This window comes from Morone saxatilis, unplaced genomic scaffold (genome assembly GCF_004916995.1).
Source record: "Morone saxatilis isolate NCDOM2014 unplaced genomic scaffold, NCSU_SB_2.0 Contig24, whole genome shotgun sequence".
In the NCBI taxonomy this organism is placed as follows: Eukaryota; Metazoa; Chordata; class Actinopteri; family Moronidae; genus Morone; species Morone saxatilis.
Genome location: NW_023339807.1, coordinates 5,091,554 through 5,108,307, shown reverse-complemented (window position 1 = coordinate 5,108,307; position 16,754 = coordinate 5,091,554). Strand labels below are relative to the sequence as shown.

Sequence of the window (16,754 nt, the reverse complement as noted above, 5' to 3'; positions counted from 1 at the left end):
TGTGTGTGTGTGTGTGTGATATACAGGCCTACAGAACAATTTGGTGCCAAGATGCAATGTGTTCACTTTGCAAGCTGAGATGATTGTTTCTCACTTTAGTTTTCATCAAAACATTACCGTAACACTACACTTTAACAGATTACTACTGCATGCCATGCCTAGACACGCATACGGGTACACACACACACACACACACACACACCCAGTACCTTCCATATCTCCTCCTCGCTCAGGGAGGTGAGGCGGTCGCTCTTCAGCACCTCCCTGAGGAGGCGGTAGGGCAGCTGCAGGGCCTCATCCTGCCTGCTTTGGCTCAGCTCAGACAGATGCTCCACCAGGAAGCCCACCACGGCTTCCTCTAAGGCGGGGAGGTGGAACAGGTCAGCCACGCGGTACAGCTCCAGGTAGTTCACACTGCTCAGTTCCTGCAGGGTGAATACATAAACATACAAATGAATGCACAGATTCACCATCAGTGTTTTCTCAGTCCTTAAAACAGCAATATGATCTCCTAAATGTTATAATTTTGTTAGGAGGTATAGTTAGTGAAACGTTAACATATGTAAGATTCTTTTATGTTAGCCATCATTTTATAAGAATTATGTGATGTCTTGTTTGTTTTTTGTCAACTCATCTAGAAGAGTTGGACATACACACATGTACATACATGAGCCACACATATACAGTATGTGGGTTGATTTCAATTATGTAGTTAAATGACAACATTACAGATGCCAAATGTAGAGACACAGGCACTGGCAGGCAAGGAGAGCAAAAGAGGTAAATAAAAGAAAATAAGGCCTGACTAGTGGAATGAGACTGCCATCTTCTGGCTGTCCTTCAGCACATACAGTGCTATATCAACTAGCACATTCCCTTCTACTACTGTTCAACCTGTAATAATGTAATACCTTTGTGGATTGGGTTTTTAAAGTAGATATTTTGCAGTGAAATTCATTCACATTTCATTACATTTTACTACTGCTACTAATATTTTACAGAATAAAGTATGTAGTGTGTATTTTATTTAGAAAAATCTCTGAATCAGGATTTAAAACACATTAAATTAAAGTTCTTCAATAAATATTAGAGTGTGATTATACAAATAACAACAGCAACAATCATGCATACACACAGTCAAAATGTGTCATTAGAATCTTTTCAGATATAGGACTCAGATATAGCGCTACACACAGCAAGTGTAGCATCGATCAGTTATCCAATATTCAATTAACCGGGTCCTGTTAAGAGGTGGATAATCCTGACTGCGTGATATATCTGATTTTCAGTCAATTGGTGCAATGTCAGCTGATGTGTGCTCTGCAAACAAGGATGTTAGCAGGTAAAGAGATGAACAAACAGAAAAGTCAGCGACTTATTGTGTTTTGTTTGTACTGAGGAGGGGCTGCTCACTACAAATCTATAGAAATGGGGCTTTTGCAACCACCAGATGGCACTTTTGAGCTAAGTTTACTATTGTGATGTAAAGACTTAGATGGTAAAATACACAAAAGATGTCAGGGATTTGAGAAGCACAAGCTGAAATAGTACATGTATTGATGTGTACATGTACGTAATTAGGTGATATTTAAACCACTGCAAAATGCCTGAATTCCAGAGAAACATAAAAAACTGTGTATCAAACACCTCAGAGCAATTCTGCTCCGCAACAGCCTCAACCTGATTTGTCTTTATCTACGGCAGCTTTTGGCAGCGTACCCAGAGGACAGTAGGCTGACTTTGCCTCTGTTCCAACAGTTCCATCTTGGGCTCGGTGATAAAATACATGAAACAAGTTTTGAAATCAACCTGCAGTGATGTTAGCTGAAAAGAACAGTTTGACATTTTGGGAGATTATATACACTTATTTGCTTTCTTGCCCAGATTTAGATGAGAAGATTAATACCACTCTTGCATATCTAAATGCTGAATATGAAGCTAGAGCTGGGAGAAAGTTAGCTTAGCTTACTGGAAGCAGGAACAACAAGCCCGGCTCTAAAATATCCACCCACCAGCGCCTTTAAAGATGACTAATTAAGATGTTACATTGTCTTTGTTTAACTTAAAACTACAACTCCAAGAAGCACATAACACCCCCCTAAAACAAACTTGTCCTTTATTTACACATTTTTGCACAGATTACACCAATGAGTTATAATGTGTTGATTAATGAGCTTTACAGGTGCTGGTAAGCAGATTTTGTTACCTTTGGACAGAGCCAGGCTAGCTGTTTCTCCCTGTTTCCATTCTTTGTGTCATGCAAAGTTTCCTGGCTCTAGCTTCATGCTCTCAGCAATACAGAGAGTGTGTTACAAGTGCATTTCCCAGAATGCTGAACTATTCCTTATTGATGTCACTGTTGCTGCTATCAGTACACACAAGCATCATTTGCTTCTACACAATTTTTTTTTAACAGACATTACAAAGGGAGGATCATAAATGTTCAGTTACACACCACCAGTTCATATCTGTCACAAGCCAGATCTCTGTCAGTGTCTTCAACATGCACAAGCACATGTTTGACTCAAGGGACGGTCAAAATACACATAGTATAATGATGAACAATATGTAATGTTGGTACAGGTGACAGTCTGATGTTGTTGCTTTTAACTTTTATTGGTGAAAAGAATTGGAGTGGCCATATCATAAAAATGAAGCAGCCAATATCAATATATTCACCATAATCCCTATTAAAAATACAATATATAAATTCCTTCCATAACCTGGTCATGGTCCTGGTCCTGGTCCATGCTACCCTGTTGTTTGTCTGAAGAGGACTGGTTTCTTAGTGCAGCTTAGAATTTGCAGTGTGATACCAAAGAAATCATCTGTGAAATAAATTATAACATAAAAGCTACCCCCTTCAAGTTAAGTGACCCATTTGTAAATTTTCCTTGATATTCCCGCAGAGAGGATTAAAATCCCCCGACTGTTCCTGAGTGGAACGCACTTCTCAAAACTCCATGACATTATAGGATTTCCATTAAACTGATGGAACTGTAATGTGAAGCAGTTATTCCTCTGATTTCCTCTTATTATGTCTCCAGCTCTTGCACCAAGAGAACAGGTGGTGTGTGTGTGTGTGTGTGTGTGTGTGTGTGTGTGTGTGTGTGTGTGTGTGTGGTGTTGTGTGTGTTACCTGTTATGAGGTAGTGGGAAGCAGAGGGCTGAGGAGCTCCAGCAGCTGAAGGTGGCTGCCTTGCAGACAGGACGTCCTGGATCACTTGCCGGCTCCAGCAGGATCTGTCCAGGGGAAATAAACAAGGTCATTGGTTTCATTTTATGATTTCAGTTTCACTGGCAGTAGGGGTGCAGTTAGATATTAGGTTCATTTAACTTATTATGGCATATAGTTGTTCATTTTTTATGGTCATTTGGTATTTGTTATATTCAATATGGAGGAACTGAAATCGTATGGAAAATAGTACATTATTCAATATGTTATCTTCATGTTTATAGCTAGCTACTTAACTAGTCTTGTTAACCCTTTAAATGCACAAGGTCTTTAAACTTTTGATTTTATTTTATATTTTATTAAATTAACCCTCAACTTGCCAGTATGTCTAATACTATCTTAACAACTTTATGGCATGAGAAAATGTCAAAATTGTTGACGAACATTGGCTTTTCCTAATGGTTCTAAACCAGTTGTATAAGGTGGGTAGAGAAGACATGAGTTGTCAGTTGATTGGTCCCCCCACTTTGGTGCAGACCTGAAATATCTCAAACATCTGTTAGATAGATTGCCATGAAATTTGTACCACTATCCCAGAGGATACAGAAAGGTCCAGAGGATCAAGTGACTACTGACTTCCGGCCGATACTTGACTTTTCCTCCACCAGAAGGTTGACATTTGGGTTCTTGGTGAAATGCCTCAGCAGGAGTGTAATAACCTGACTTTTTATCCAGGCATTATTGTAGGGCAACATTTTTAAATTTTTTATTAAGGATGGGTGAACATGGTAAAATTTCTTTGCTCCCAGTCTTGTTTATTCAGTGTAATGCTGTATCAGGTGGTTTTTCTGTTTTGGGCCTTACACTGGGCACTGTTTGTGTGTGACGTGATTTCGACTGTAATGTTTTATCAGGCAACTGATTTGATAGTGAATCTGTGATTTCCATCAATTTTTTGCAAGCAGAAATGGCCTTTTTTATTTTTCAAATATTAGGCATTTGTACATATTGTTTTAGGTATTTGGGGTTTAAGGAAATCATAATTTAACATTTCTCAAAATTCTGAAATTTTTAAGACAAAAAACGAATAGTTGAAGCCCTATTTGTGTGGACCAATTTCTGTTTGGTAAGGTCAAAGTCATTGTGGCAGTTACAGGGGGCAGCCCTATGTGGGCACAGTATGTAGGAACCATAAAGTTTACTGGATTATGCTACTGTAGAAACATGGCGGTTCACATGGGCAGCCTCTTGTTGTGGAAGAGGACCCGCTCCCTCCGTAAATAAAAACAGCTCATTCTAAGGTAACAAAAACACAACAAGTCTTATTTTCAGGTAAATTGTTATTACTTATTTTGATATACACTAATGAAAACATACCTATGGATATTATATAAAATTTTTGCCAATAGATCCTCCTAAATGTTACACAATCTTCAAGGGTTAAGTCATAAGCACTAATACTGTTTGACCTGAGCTAAACTCACTTAAGATGAAAAGCAGTCATAAACTTTATGTATTTAATTTCATTATCTAGCTTTCCTTTTTTTGTTTTTGGTGGATTTTAGTTTAGAATCAGGGAGAATTCTGTCTTATTTCAGAATGTTTTACATGGTGTAATAGAAACAGGGATATTGAGTGTGACAGATTGCACAACAGAACAAGAATTGCTCCATCAATGTGCTTGATTCACCATTATCATGCTCTCAGCAAAGCAACATATTCAGGCAATTACTACAGCACTCATTCTGCCCAAATGCTTCCTGTTGAGCTGAATGAACAGCAGCTGAAAGCATCCTTCTGTTTCCTCCATATTACCCACCCATACGCATTAACATAAAGCTCTGTAATACAGCCAATTCATATCGCTGGGCTCTCAGGACCTGAGCCAGGCATCGTGTATTTTATGGAGAGTAAACTGCCCCTTTTTGTTTCTAATTTCAGCTCACTGACAGAACCACATGGAGTTAAATATTCTATTAATCACTGGAGTAATAGCCCAATCAGACTAAACATGCCCCATGTCACCTCTTACACAGTGGACTCACCTACTCCAGATGAAATTTGGCATTGTTTTAAAGGGCAGGAACAAACCTTTGATAATCCATTCAGCAGCACTGCCCTACATAGCCACAGAGGCGTGACTGCATCCGTAGTGAAAGTGAGAAAAAATGACTTCATCATTTGTCTCCCTCGCCTCTCACTACTGTTGATACAGTAGTGGGCTGAATATTGTTAAGCAGCACTCATGGGTATCATTTCTGCTACAGCCTACTCATTAGTTATGATTTCTGAAAACAGAAAACGCAGCTTTTTCATCTTGGTAGAATAAAAATCTGTGTAGTATGTATGTAGTACTTCCTTCTGGTGCACGCTTGTCTACTTATTGTAAATGATGTCGAAAACATTTTAGTGTGCGTCTGTGCCTAATTACATCGCTATAAATACACACATTATTTGACCACTTTAGCATTCATGTAAACAGTCCATTGGAAATCATCAAGCAATTTCTTTATGATCAGATATTGTCCCTGTAACTAAAGACACTTAGGAAAAACAAGCAAAACAAGCTTCTCTGCAATTAGCTGCATCTGCACATTTATCACAGTATGGTTTCCTGCCAGGCATGGGCAGTGGTCCAGTTAACCACCAGCACAATCTATGGGCTTCCAAAAGCTTACCATATGCAGATAGAAAACAGTAATGCAGTAAGTGGTTCTTTGCTTCCATTAATGAGATCTGAATGCACTGAGCCCCAGTAAGGATATAAAGACTTCCATCTTTGATCAACAATCAGAGAGAAACTCTCTTAAATTAAGAGGAAAACTAAACTCTGGGCTACTTTAAACACCACCATTACTTTTATTAGACGAATATAAGGCTGAGGCAGACATGATCAAAAACTACAGACGCTCAATTTTCTTCTTCTTCTTTCACTCAATCAGCATGCTGGCAGACAGCAGCAGTGTTGAAGGCTAACCCGAATAATAACTGTAAGTGAACGCTCTTCATATCCTGCTCTCCTCTCCTCTCCTCTCCTCTCCAGAGGCCCACTACAGTTAAAGCACTTCAACCTCAAACAGCAGAAGTCAGTTTTATAACACCGTGGCAGGTTTAGTGTGGGAGTACAGTGAGCTCTTGTGTAAACCGACATTTATTGCCCTTGTTACTTGCGAGCCTTCACCTGGAGGAGAAGACGAAATGAAAAGGAGATGCTTGTACAGCAGAATATAGAAGTCTTCTACCCCAGGATCTGACTTACGTAGGCTCACTTCACTCGTTCAGCTCAGAAAATAGATTTATAGTGTGAAAAATGTCATGTCTGTGGGTGATAAAACACTGCAGGATGTCCAGGGTGTTTAATTGATTGAAATACCCACAGTGGAATTGGCATGCAGTAAAAATGTCATTGAAGTTACTGACTGAGAGCATCCCGTGGCAGCATGTCTTCTCACTCACACTGCTGGCCTATGACATGTGGCTGAAGGATTTTTAGTAGGTCATTATTTACGGTGTGGGGATAAGCATATTGCCCTCATCTCTCATCTGCTATCATCTCCTCTGGGCAGACAGGAGCTGAGCCAACCAAAGCAGGGCGGCTTGCAAGCCTGCTGTTGACCTACTTACACTGCCCAACCACTCACTGTTTGCTCATTTCCACTGTGGAAATAAAATTAGGAGTAATTACAAAGTTCCTGGCCTCTCAGCGCACTGCATAAGCCACTAGGCTGCTTACTTGGACTGAGCATCGCCAGCACTAACAAGGTCAAGGAAGGTTATTAGAAATGATCACACACTTATTCTTTGATGATAGGATGAAAAGGTGAGGAAAGTGGCCTGACTCACATGACGGTCTCACTGCTTTGGTATGGAAATGTAATACTGTGCTCTTTACTTCCGCTTCATTGAATTGAATTCTGTGTCTTGTTTAGAATGTCAGATATAATGTTCAGCAGTGTGACCACAGAGGAGTGGTGACGGGTTTATGGTAAAAATCAGACACAGCACCTGCACACTCCTGGATAACACGCACGCTGCAGTAGAAGCTGCTGCTGCTGCTGAGATTAAAGTGGTAATCTGCAAATGGCCTGTTTTGATTTATTTTGGTGACATATTTGGCAATGGTGAAAAGTAACTAAGTACAAATCTAAAGTACTCATACTTGAGTATTTCAATTTTTTACTACTTTAGACTTGTATTCAACTGCATTTTAGAGGGAAATGCTGCATACTAGTAAATTTACTAGTATACTACATAATAGTAAAAGCTTTAGTCACTAGTTATTGGCAGATAGAGTTTTTATATGTAAAACATTTGATCTGCTTATAAAATGTGTTGTTTTAAATTGAGCTACCTAAAAATATATAAAGATGCTTCCCCTGAACCAGCAACAACATTACAATTCTACTTACACATCAATGCATCCATAATACTTAAATAATATATTTAGAGGTTAAGTTTTGTTTCAATTGCAACTAACTGAACAGCGTCTTTATTTGACAACCTGGGAAAGAGAACGGACTGTATTGTAGGAGAAACTACGGTGACTCAGAGCTACCCTCAAACTTTTTCTGGCATGCCCCCCTTCAGAAGTTAAAGATTGATAACCACTGGCCTAAGCAGATGCAATGTAGATATAGGCCTGATTAAGCAGCCAAGTATCTTGTATTTGCTTAGGAAAGGACGCAGTCACCCTACATAGGAGTCATGGACAGTTAGGTTATGTAGGTTTCACTAGGTCAGGGTTAGAGAGTGGTGTCACCTGCCAGTAGTACTAATTATAAATAAAAAATATTATATTAAGTATTATTATATTTAACATAAATGCTGGGCTTTCACCAATATGTTAGCACATTTCACCATGTATATCTATTAATAATTTTGCTGATAATACTAATTACAATACAATTAATGCTAATCACATTTTGAATGCATTACACACTTTAGTTTGTTTGTTTGCTATTTTTTGTGCTAATTATTCAACCACTATTAGATACATTTTTCTTGAGTGTTTTTGAACAGCACTTTACAGCTATCACCTCCCAATAAAACAGTGTGGGAAATCTTTTCTTTTCTTTCTTTCTGTAGGTGCTCTTTTCTGTCAGGTGTAGTGGCTATTGCTCAGACTCACCTGTCCAGTGTAGGCAAAATCCAAAGCATGCTTCAATCCAACGCCGGTCACTCCTTGCAGAGTCACTTCGTCTGCCTCACTCTCCACCATGCACAAGCTGAACATAGCCTGATGACACATAACGAAAGCATGGAGGATAGTTAGTTGAGGGATTGCCACATCACAGATATAACCAGACATGGGACATTAAAAAAATACCTATAATCACAGACATTGATGGTGAAATCAATCCAGCTTGTTTCTTTCCTTCAACGTCAACTCTGAAGGGGGATCATATTATATCTGTTGTTCCACTATTAACAGACTGTGAAATCGGTTATGTATGTGCACATGGTGAAAAAACAGCATCGTACTTAATCAAATCCTGCCAGACGCAACATCCTAGAGCCCTCCTGTATCGATTCCCCTGCCTTGGCCCCGGAGGTCAGCAATAATAATAGCACAATCAGTACTTTCTGTTATGCAGCCTCTCTGTCTTTCTCTCCTTTCCTGTCACGCACACACACACACACATACACAGTCACACATGTGCACACCACTCTCCATGTGAAATCAAAGCAGTGGATGCAGCGTCTGCAGTCTGGCCCTGCTGTGCGTGAGTCCAGCTTGCTGCTCGCTAATCAAAGCTATTGACGGGTTTTACACCATGAAGGGATGACAGAGCCATTGATCAGGGCCGACCAGCAGAGCGCAGCAGTGTGGGAGGGAAGCGCAAGAGGAGGTCAAATGTGGTCATGATGAAGATCAACTCTACCTGTATCAGTCTCGTCAGATATGAGGGACAGCGAAGTTATGAAGCTTTGAAGATTTGACTTTATATTTTTTCCCTCTGGATTGTAATGGGACAAACAGACACCATAAATTGCTTTTGAAAAGTAATTCTAGCTGCTGTAGACATTGTCTTTCCCCACAGTTTCCTTGCCTCAGGATAGTGATCTAGCTAACTTGCAATTTCGCATATCTCTTTAATCACAGTAGCAGTTTGCAGCACAGTCACTCTGCACTATCTCTACCCAGAGACTGGTGCATAACAGCATTATAAGCTTTGAAGGCCCTCAGGCTGGCCAGTTAGCTTAGCTTCTCTTTCTGTCACGAGAATGACATTCATTCCTCCCAAAAACTCATCTAATTCTCCTTGATTCATAGCACCCATGAACTTTAACCAGGCCCCCCTCCTCCGGCGAATGGCCCCTCTGTATTGTGAGGGTGACGTGTTAGACAGGGTCGACTTGAGGCCACACTGAGTTTTAACCAAGGCCTGCACATCTTTCCTCAGAGATCAGCCTTGTTGATTCACCACTCCACTAATTAAAAATCCACTGCTCCACTGAGCACAGGAACGCCTGTGGCTAAACCTGGGGTGTGATGGTGGCTGAGCTGTGGTCAGTGTGTGCATGAGTGTAAAACACAGAAAGTTGAACTGAGGCAGTACAGGCACAACATAAAAGAGAAGAGCACATGTGGCAGAGAAACTGCCTACGCTTTGCATGTTTGCTTCCATGTTAGTGTGCGCAGAGGCTGAGCGAGGGCACCCTGAGAGTGTTCGCCTCCAGCATGAGTGCTCCTGACCTTGGTGGAGGAGCCGAGGGAGAGCTGGTGGTGACGGATGGCTCCTCTGACTTGGGATATAGATCCAGCACAGAGACACACTGAGCCACAGAGCCGGGCTCACTGCAGTCCTTTCACATGATGCTGCAGTGGGGGTGCAGCACTGCAGCGAGACCGACCTGCCAGCAGGATTTATGTGTGTCTGCTTGTTGTGATCATACCAGAGAGGACTTGTGACTCCCTCACGCACCAAGTGAAATATTACTAAATATTCAGTGAGGTTCTTTTCGTGTCTAAGCGAAATAATAGTCTCCGTGGGCCTGTAGCTATATTTACTGCCAGATATGTCACAGAAATCATAAGTGATTACACAGAAAGCTCTTACAATGCCCAAGGCTCAGCTGCCAGTTTTGAAGACAAGTGCAGATATATAGCTGCTGCTGGTATTTGATTTCAATATGTTGAAGTTTCCAAGGGTTCAGGGTGTATTACAGATTTTTCTTTTGGGACAAGTAGAAAAACTTGTGAAACCACATTCAGACCATGAAATACAAAACCTTTAAAAGATTTTGCTAGTCGTACTGATTATATTATGTTATGTTTGTGTGTGGTCGGATGAAAATGTTGCATTAATCAGTTCGCAGTTCTCAACCACGGCTTTACTAATTCAGGCTGAAATGAAGACGTTCTTGAATAACAACGCTCTCTAAAATTGAATTACAGACAACATGAGTAGAAAGACAAAACTGTGATCATTTGATTGGCTGAGTGCTGATCATATGATTCCACTTCTGTGTAACTGTTAATAGTATTATTGTGTTTTATGTTGTGCTCCACAATGTTTCCACACTTCCATGGATGTTACTCATTAGTTAAGTGAATTAAGTTAGACTGTAAGTGATGTGTGCACAAATAGTGTGTTCAGTTGTAAAGTTAATTAGAAGCCTTGTGCTACTTTATGTTTGTTCTCTATAAATGAGATCTTCATAATATATAATTATTGCCAACCACAATATCTTAGCTTTCAAATATTATACTTCTTATAATTGTATGGCTAAGATGCAAGTCAGTATATAGATATAATTTGCAAACCCATATATCTGTCTAAGCCTTCATCAGTGCTGCAGTTGTTCTAGCTCACTAATGTTTCTTAAATATTGCAAAGTTGGTATGAAAAGTTGTTGAGGCTTTTTTGTATCAGTAAATATCTGACAGGAACATGCACAAAATTTGAATCTGTGATCGAGCCACTGAATGTCCTTCCATTTACCTGCAGATTACTTTAAGGTGAATGGAATAAATATAAAAAATAAAGTGAAATAACAAAAGCAGACAGTCAAATCAAGCTACATTAATTGGAAGGCACAGAGGATATATTGATACAGTCAAACTACTGCACAGCCCATCTTAAAATAGCATTGTCTTTAGAAGAGGTTAAAGCAGAAACAGAGTTGTGTGTAACTGTGTATGCAGGTCGTACGTACAGCGTGAAATGTTTCTTTGAGACAACAATAGCTTTTGATATGGATTCTGTCCTGACTGGAGGGCTAGCAGATGATATTTCTCTGTATGACAGAGAAAGCAAGTGTGTGTGTGTGTGGGCGCTATCGCTAAGGGTGCTGTATGATGCTTGTGTGACTGATTTCAGACATCTTAGTAATGTGACGGCATTGGAAGAGACAGGTGACACATTCAGGACAAGTCTCAGGTAAACAACTCACGCTTGGTCAGGTATTTCATTACAATTACTCATGTCCACCGGGCTAGATAATGCGTTATAATCACTGCTACGTGTGTGTCCGAGTGTGAAAGAAAGAGAGAGAGAGAGGGAGAGAGAAAGAGAGAGAAAACACAGCCGCTATTCACGACACAAGGCACCTTCATCTCCTCAGTAAATGAACTAAATGAAACCCAGCGGTGGAGTCAGATGACAAACTGAAGATAATTTTGTTAAGCCCCCACGGAGGAACAGGGGAGCAGAGTGAGTTTTCTTGCTTACTGTAACAGGCTGATCAAATAATCTGAGTGCGGGAACAACAGTGTTGCTCGGCTCAGCTGGGACCTGAAAGAGCGGCATTTAAAAACGGAGCCGAGGAACAAAATGAGAACAAAAGTGAAGAGGATGAACAAAAGGAGGAGAGGAGTGTGACTCGCCCACCCTTAACTCTTTGCAGAGAGAAATAAAAATAACCTACACACACTCACACACAAGAGGAATAATCCCTGGGCAACTTGGACATATTTAATCTGCCTCTCATTTTCAAGAGGGATTAATTCCCACTTTCTAATCTGCTCAGTGTCCCTAAATCAAATCTCATCGGTGCACTTTTCCCTGTGTGGCCCGTCTCCTGTTTGGCTGTCTGACAGCGTGAGTCTACCTTTAGCTACTTCTGCTGGAATCAGACCAAAGCCTTGGCAAGAGGCCACACAAACGCAATCACTAGGGTTCAATCCAAGTGGGATGGTGAGGGATGATCTTGTACCATCTGCACATGCGAGCCTGACCATTTTCATGACAAAAAACTCAACAAGAAACTGAGTTTCTCCAAGACTTCTTTTCTTGGCAGCATGGGCAGAGCCCCTCAAACAGCACTTACACCATTGTGGGACCCTAACATAATCTGTGCTAATGGAGTGAGCAGAATAAGACAAGTTTTGTGGCAATTTTAGCAATCTACTAGCCTTGAAGATGGTTGCGTAACACTTTATTGTCACCTCCATCACATCAGCAGCGGGCTAAACTGTCTGACTGATTACCTGCTTTTAATAGAAATCTCAGCTTGTGCAAATCCTTCATATTAGTCTAACCATTGTACATACAAAATAACCCACATAATCTTCCTGTTCAGCTACAAATGCTCATTTGCAAAACATCTTTATATTTTAAAGTCACATGCTATCTATGGTCCAGGACTCACCCTGAAGTAATCGCTGCACGCTGCCAGGACGGCTTTGTGGGCGTGGAACTTCTGCTCGCCAGCTACCAGGGTGACGTCACACAGTAAGCCATCCTTCCTCTGCTGGTTGAGGGCAGAGAGGACCGAGTCCTGGTGGGACCTCGACTGACAGAGCCTCTGTCCTGTCAGCATCTCCCTACTGCTGCACGCACACACGCACACACACACACACACACACACACACACACACACACACACAACACAGACACACAAACACACACACAGAAGACATGTTGTTGAAACAGCTCTGGTTATATTAATGACACTGATTATTTTAACTACTACTTCTATCACTACTTCCCCTACTTCCAAGGTGCATGGAGAAGGGAAAAGAGGTCAAAACTCCAGGCCTCAAGGTCACAAGCTGAAACACGTTGGATCTAAGAATGAAGTTCTTCTATATATACTACAAGTGTTGCTGGAGTTTTGACTCCTACACTACAGCAGGAAGACAATACACTTTCAGCCGTGCTAGCGGCATGGCTCTATGGATGGCAATGTGGGTCGATAGGTCCACCACTTTGGTCCAGACTGAAATATCTTTATAACTATTGAATGAATATTGGCAGTGAATTTGTTACAAATAGCCATGGTGCCCAGAGGATGAATGTTATTTATAATGTTATTAATTTGAATTTGTTGATCCTTTTACTTAAATTCAGTTCCAATTTGCAAATGTTAGCCTTCCAGCATGATAATCTAACTAACTTGGTAATATCTGCTAAATGTCAGCATTGGCATTGGTAACTGTGAAAATGTTGCCATGCTAGCGTTTAGCTCAAAGCTCCTAAAAGCTAGCTGTACCTGTATCTCTAATACTTTTTTAGGATAAAGCAGTCTTTTTTTTAATGACCACTGACCAAACAGCAAAGAGTTTAATCTAAACTGCCCAACAAAACCAAAATAAACTGGCATTTATTCAACTCATGTCCCAACAAAACCAAACTATCAACTACAAAGCAAATGCAAGGGGGTCAGCCCTATGTTCCCACAGCCCTATGTTCCCACAGCCCTATGTTCCCACAGCCCTATGTTCCCACAGCCCTATGTTCCCACAGCCCTATGTTCCCACATTTCTAAGATTTTTCTTAAAGTTAGGCCCTATGTTCCCTCAGCCCTGTGTGGTTAGGGTTAGGGGTTAGGGGGAGAAAGAGGGATAAAATCTGATACAAATTTATGAAAAAGGAACTGTGGGAACATAGGGCCTAATTTTGAAAAACATAATAGCTAAACTTACTAGTACTCTATCTGCTTAGCTGTTTCCTGTCATTCAAATAAATACATTTTGCTGAGCAAAGAGCCTGGTTAATTCTAGTTTCTTATCCATAATAAATAAGGTAGAACTTAAATACAGTGATGAAAAACAGCTAAAATAATCGTGAAAAAAGGTCAAGTTAACTACCCTAACCTTCAGCCTAGCTAAGCAGGGTAGCAGTAACTGGCATGTCAGCTTTTGACTGTAATGGATTTCATTGTGTGTGGTTATATGATTAAATTGTAAAACTGTTTTTCTACTTTCATTCATGATTTGAACCAACTTTTTTCCAACTTGAGAAAGTACTTACTGCTTTCTGCCTTTGTAGAGCAGTATACATACATATGTGTTCATATATTTATGCTTTCATAGCACTAGCAGTCCGTGGCAGTTGCTTTTTAGTGCCAGCATCCCATGGGAGAACAGCTTAATCCAAGTAATTTTATATTTCTATGTACAAGATGTATAACTAAAATAGTCAGTATAATCAGTAGTTTGATTTTCTTTTTTTCATATTTGAAATTGCATCAAGAATTAGGTCAAATTAAAAAAGTTACACTTTACTAATCACACAAAATGATTTGCTATGAATGACATGTTCTATTATGTCCCCACACTTACAAAGAACACTGTCTGCCCATTAGTATGTTTCTCACAGTTCTCAAGTCAGATTCTTTATGGTGGCCGAGACAAATACACTGACTACAGAACATGTCTGTAAGATTGTGGCTGACTGGCTGACAGATGGACTGCTGTGGGTCCATGTAGCACCAAATATACCCTGTTTACCAACCCATCCTCCGTCCCTCTCCGCTTGTACCCATCCATCAGTAGCACGCCACCCTGTCCATCCAAATCCATCTCTGTCCACTTACAGTTGCAGCAGTCACCCTAAATGCTGCTGTCTGCCAGGAGGCTTGCTCTGTCACCTTCATGGTGTATGGGGTGTAAGACAGAGGAAATAATGGGGCTGTGTGGGTGGGTGTGTGTGTGCGCTATACGGGCCAGTAGGATGAATGATGAGTCAGGCTGTTTGTTTGGTAGTTGGACTCTGCCGGAGAAAAGAGCCAGGGGAGAAAAGGACAAAATTGCCGTGCTGGATGAGAGGGAAGGGAAATTATATGATTCCACTATTAAGAGAGGGAGAAGTGGTGTGGAGGATTTGATGATGGGTGGAAGCCTTGCATGTCCTTGATGATAAGGAAAATATAAAGATAAAAATATAATCTTATAACTTCCATCAGGTTGAATGTGTAGATTATGATGCACTGTGCACATTTAAATAGCTACTCCACTAATAGCATTGCACTTTCATTACACGAAAAAAAGAAAGCTTTCCCATAATGCAACCAATAGCATATTTGTGCTAGACTCTCCTTGCCCACGTCTTTCAAACTTAATGCCCCTGAGCTTGCAGTTTAAAAAATTGTGGTCTCAAGCTCAAATTACATCATCTGAAGTTATTTTTCTTAGTCTTGACAAAGGTCTCCCAGAGCCACAGAAGGCATAATGCAACTGTTTTCACTGGCTGAATAGTACTCTTCATGACTAGAGAACTGACCTTGATTTATAATTGGTGGAGTTTTGCTTTAAAGCCACAATGTGATTATAGCATCTTTCAGCAGCGAGCATTGCTGTCTGTCACAGTGTCCTTTTCATGCTACCACTAGGAGACACCAAAGCCTGAAATGTTTAAACTGCATACGGCGCCATTAGGACTACAGTGTATAGGATTTAGCGACATCTAGTGGTCTAGCTGTAGGTTGCAATTAACTAAATACTGCTCGCCCTTTTTCCTCGTGAAAAACAAAAAAGGCCCTATCCAGAGCCTTTCTTTGGTTTGTCCGTTCTGGGCTATTGTAGAAACATGGTGTTTAACATGGCGGACGCCCTACTAGAGGATGTACTCCCTCTGTAGGTAAAAACGGCTCATTCTAAGGTGATAAAAACACGATACACAATCACTATACACACTAATGAAACATATCTATCATATTTATCATTTCTGCCAATAGATCCTCCTGAATGTTACACACTGGACCTTTAAAGACATGAAATGCATTTTCTACTTAACAAAGCAAAAGATTGGCAAGTCAATTTTAAATAAATCTAATCCCATGAAAAAGACAAGTTAACCCCACTAGCAAGTGTTGCCTGTGTAGCCAATTGTTGTCCAAAATGTATTAAAACACACCTTTGCACTGGGTGACGAGTTTCTTCATCATGGGGAACATGGGCACTGCAGTTTACTTTGAGTCAATCCTACATAGACCGGTCTGCTGCTGTAATACTCATTTGTGCACATCCACAGGTGAAAATTCTAGTCCCCAATGAATACACAGTTTACTTCTTTGAGTGCACTTTGCTTAAAACTACAATGCCCAGCTGTTTTAATTATTTAACCCCCTTTTGAAAAAATGTGACCAGTTTTTAAAGATTTACATCAGTAGAAAGTGAGTTCAGTGGGAATGAATGGGCTTAAGGTTGAGAGCTACAGACAAGCTGTATTGACAGTATTGAGAGAAGGACTAACACATTGTTGGTTTTGGTCTTTTCACAGGATTTGTTGACATTAACAAAAATATAGACTATACAGCCTTCTCCTCTCAGTGGGATTACCCTTGTCTAACCTCCACTACATCCAAACAATTAGCTGGATAAGACTAAAAAGCAAGTGTAGCCTGCACACTG

The 16,754-nt window shown here is 40.5% G+C and overlaps 1 protein-coding gene across 1 annotated transcript in view; it reads right to left on the bottom strand.

Moving 5' to 3' along the window:
* klhl32 (kelch-like family member 32) overlaps window positions 1–16,754 on the bottom strand; it is a 29,049-nt gene that overhangs the window by 10,270 nt on the left and 2,025 nt on the right. Inside the window, 6 exon segments of the mRNA XM_035673085.1 lie at window positions 210–465; window positions 3,168–3,199; window positions 3,201–3,224; window positions 3,226–3,243; window positions 8,304–8,411; window positions 12,770–12,950. Coding sequence (XP_035528978.1) covers window positions 210–465; window positions 3,168–3,199; window positions 3,201–3,224; window positions 3,226–3,243; window positions 8,304–8,411; window positions 12,770–12,950 — 619 coding nt within the window.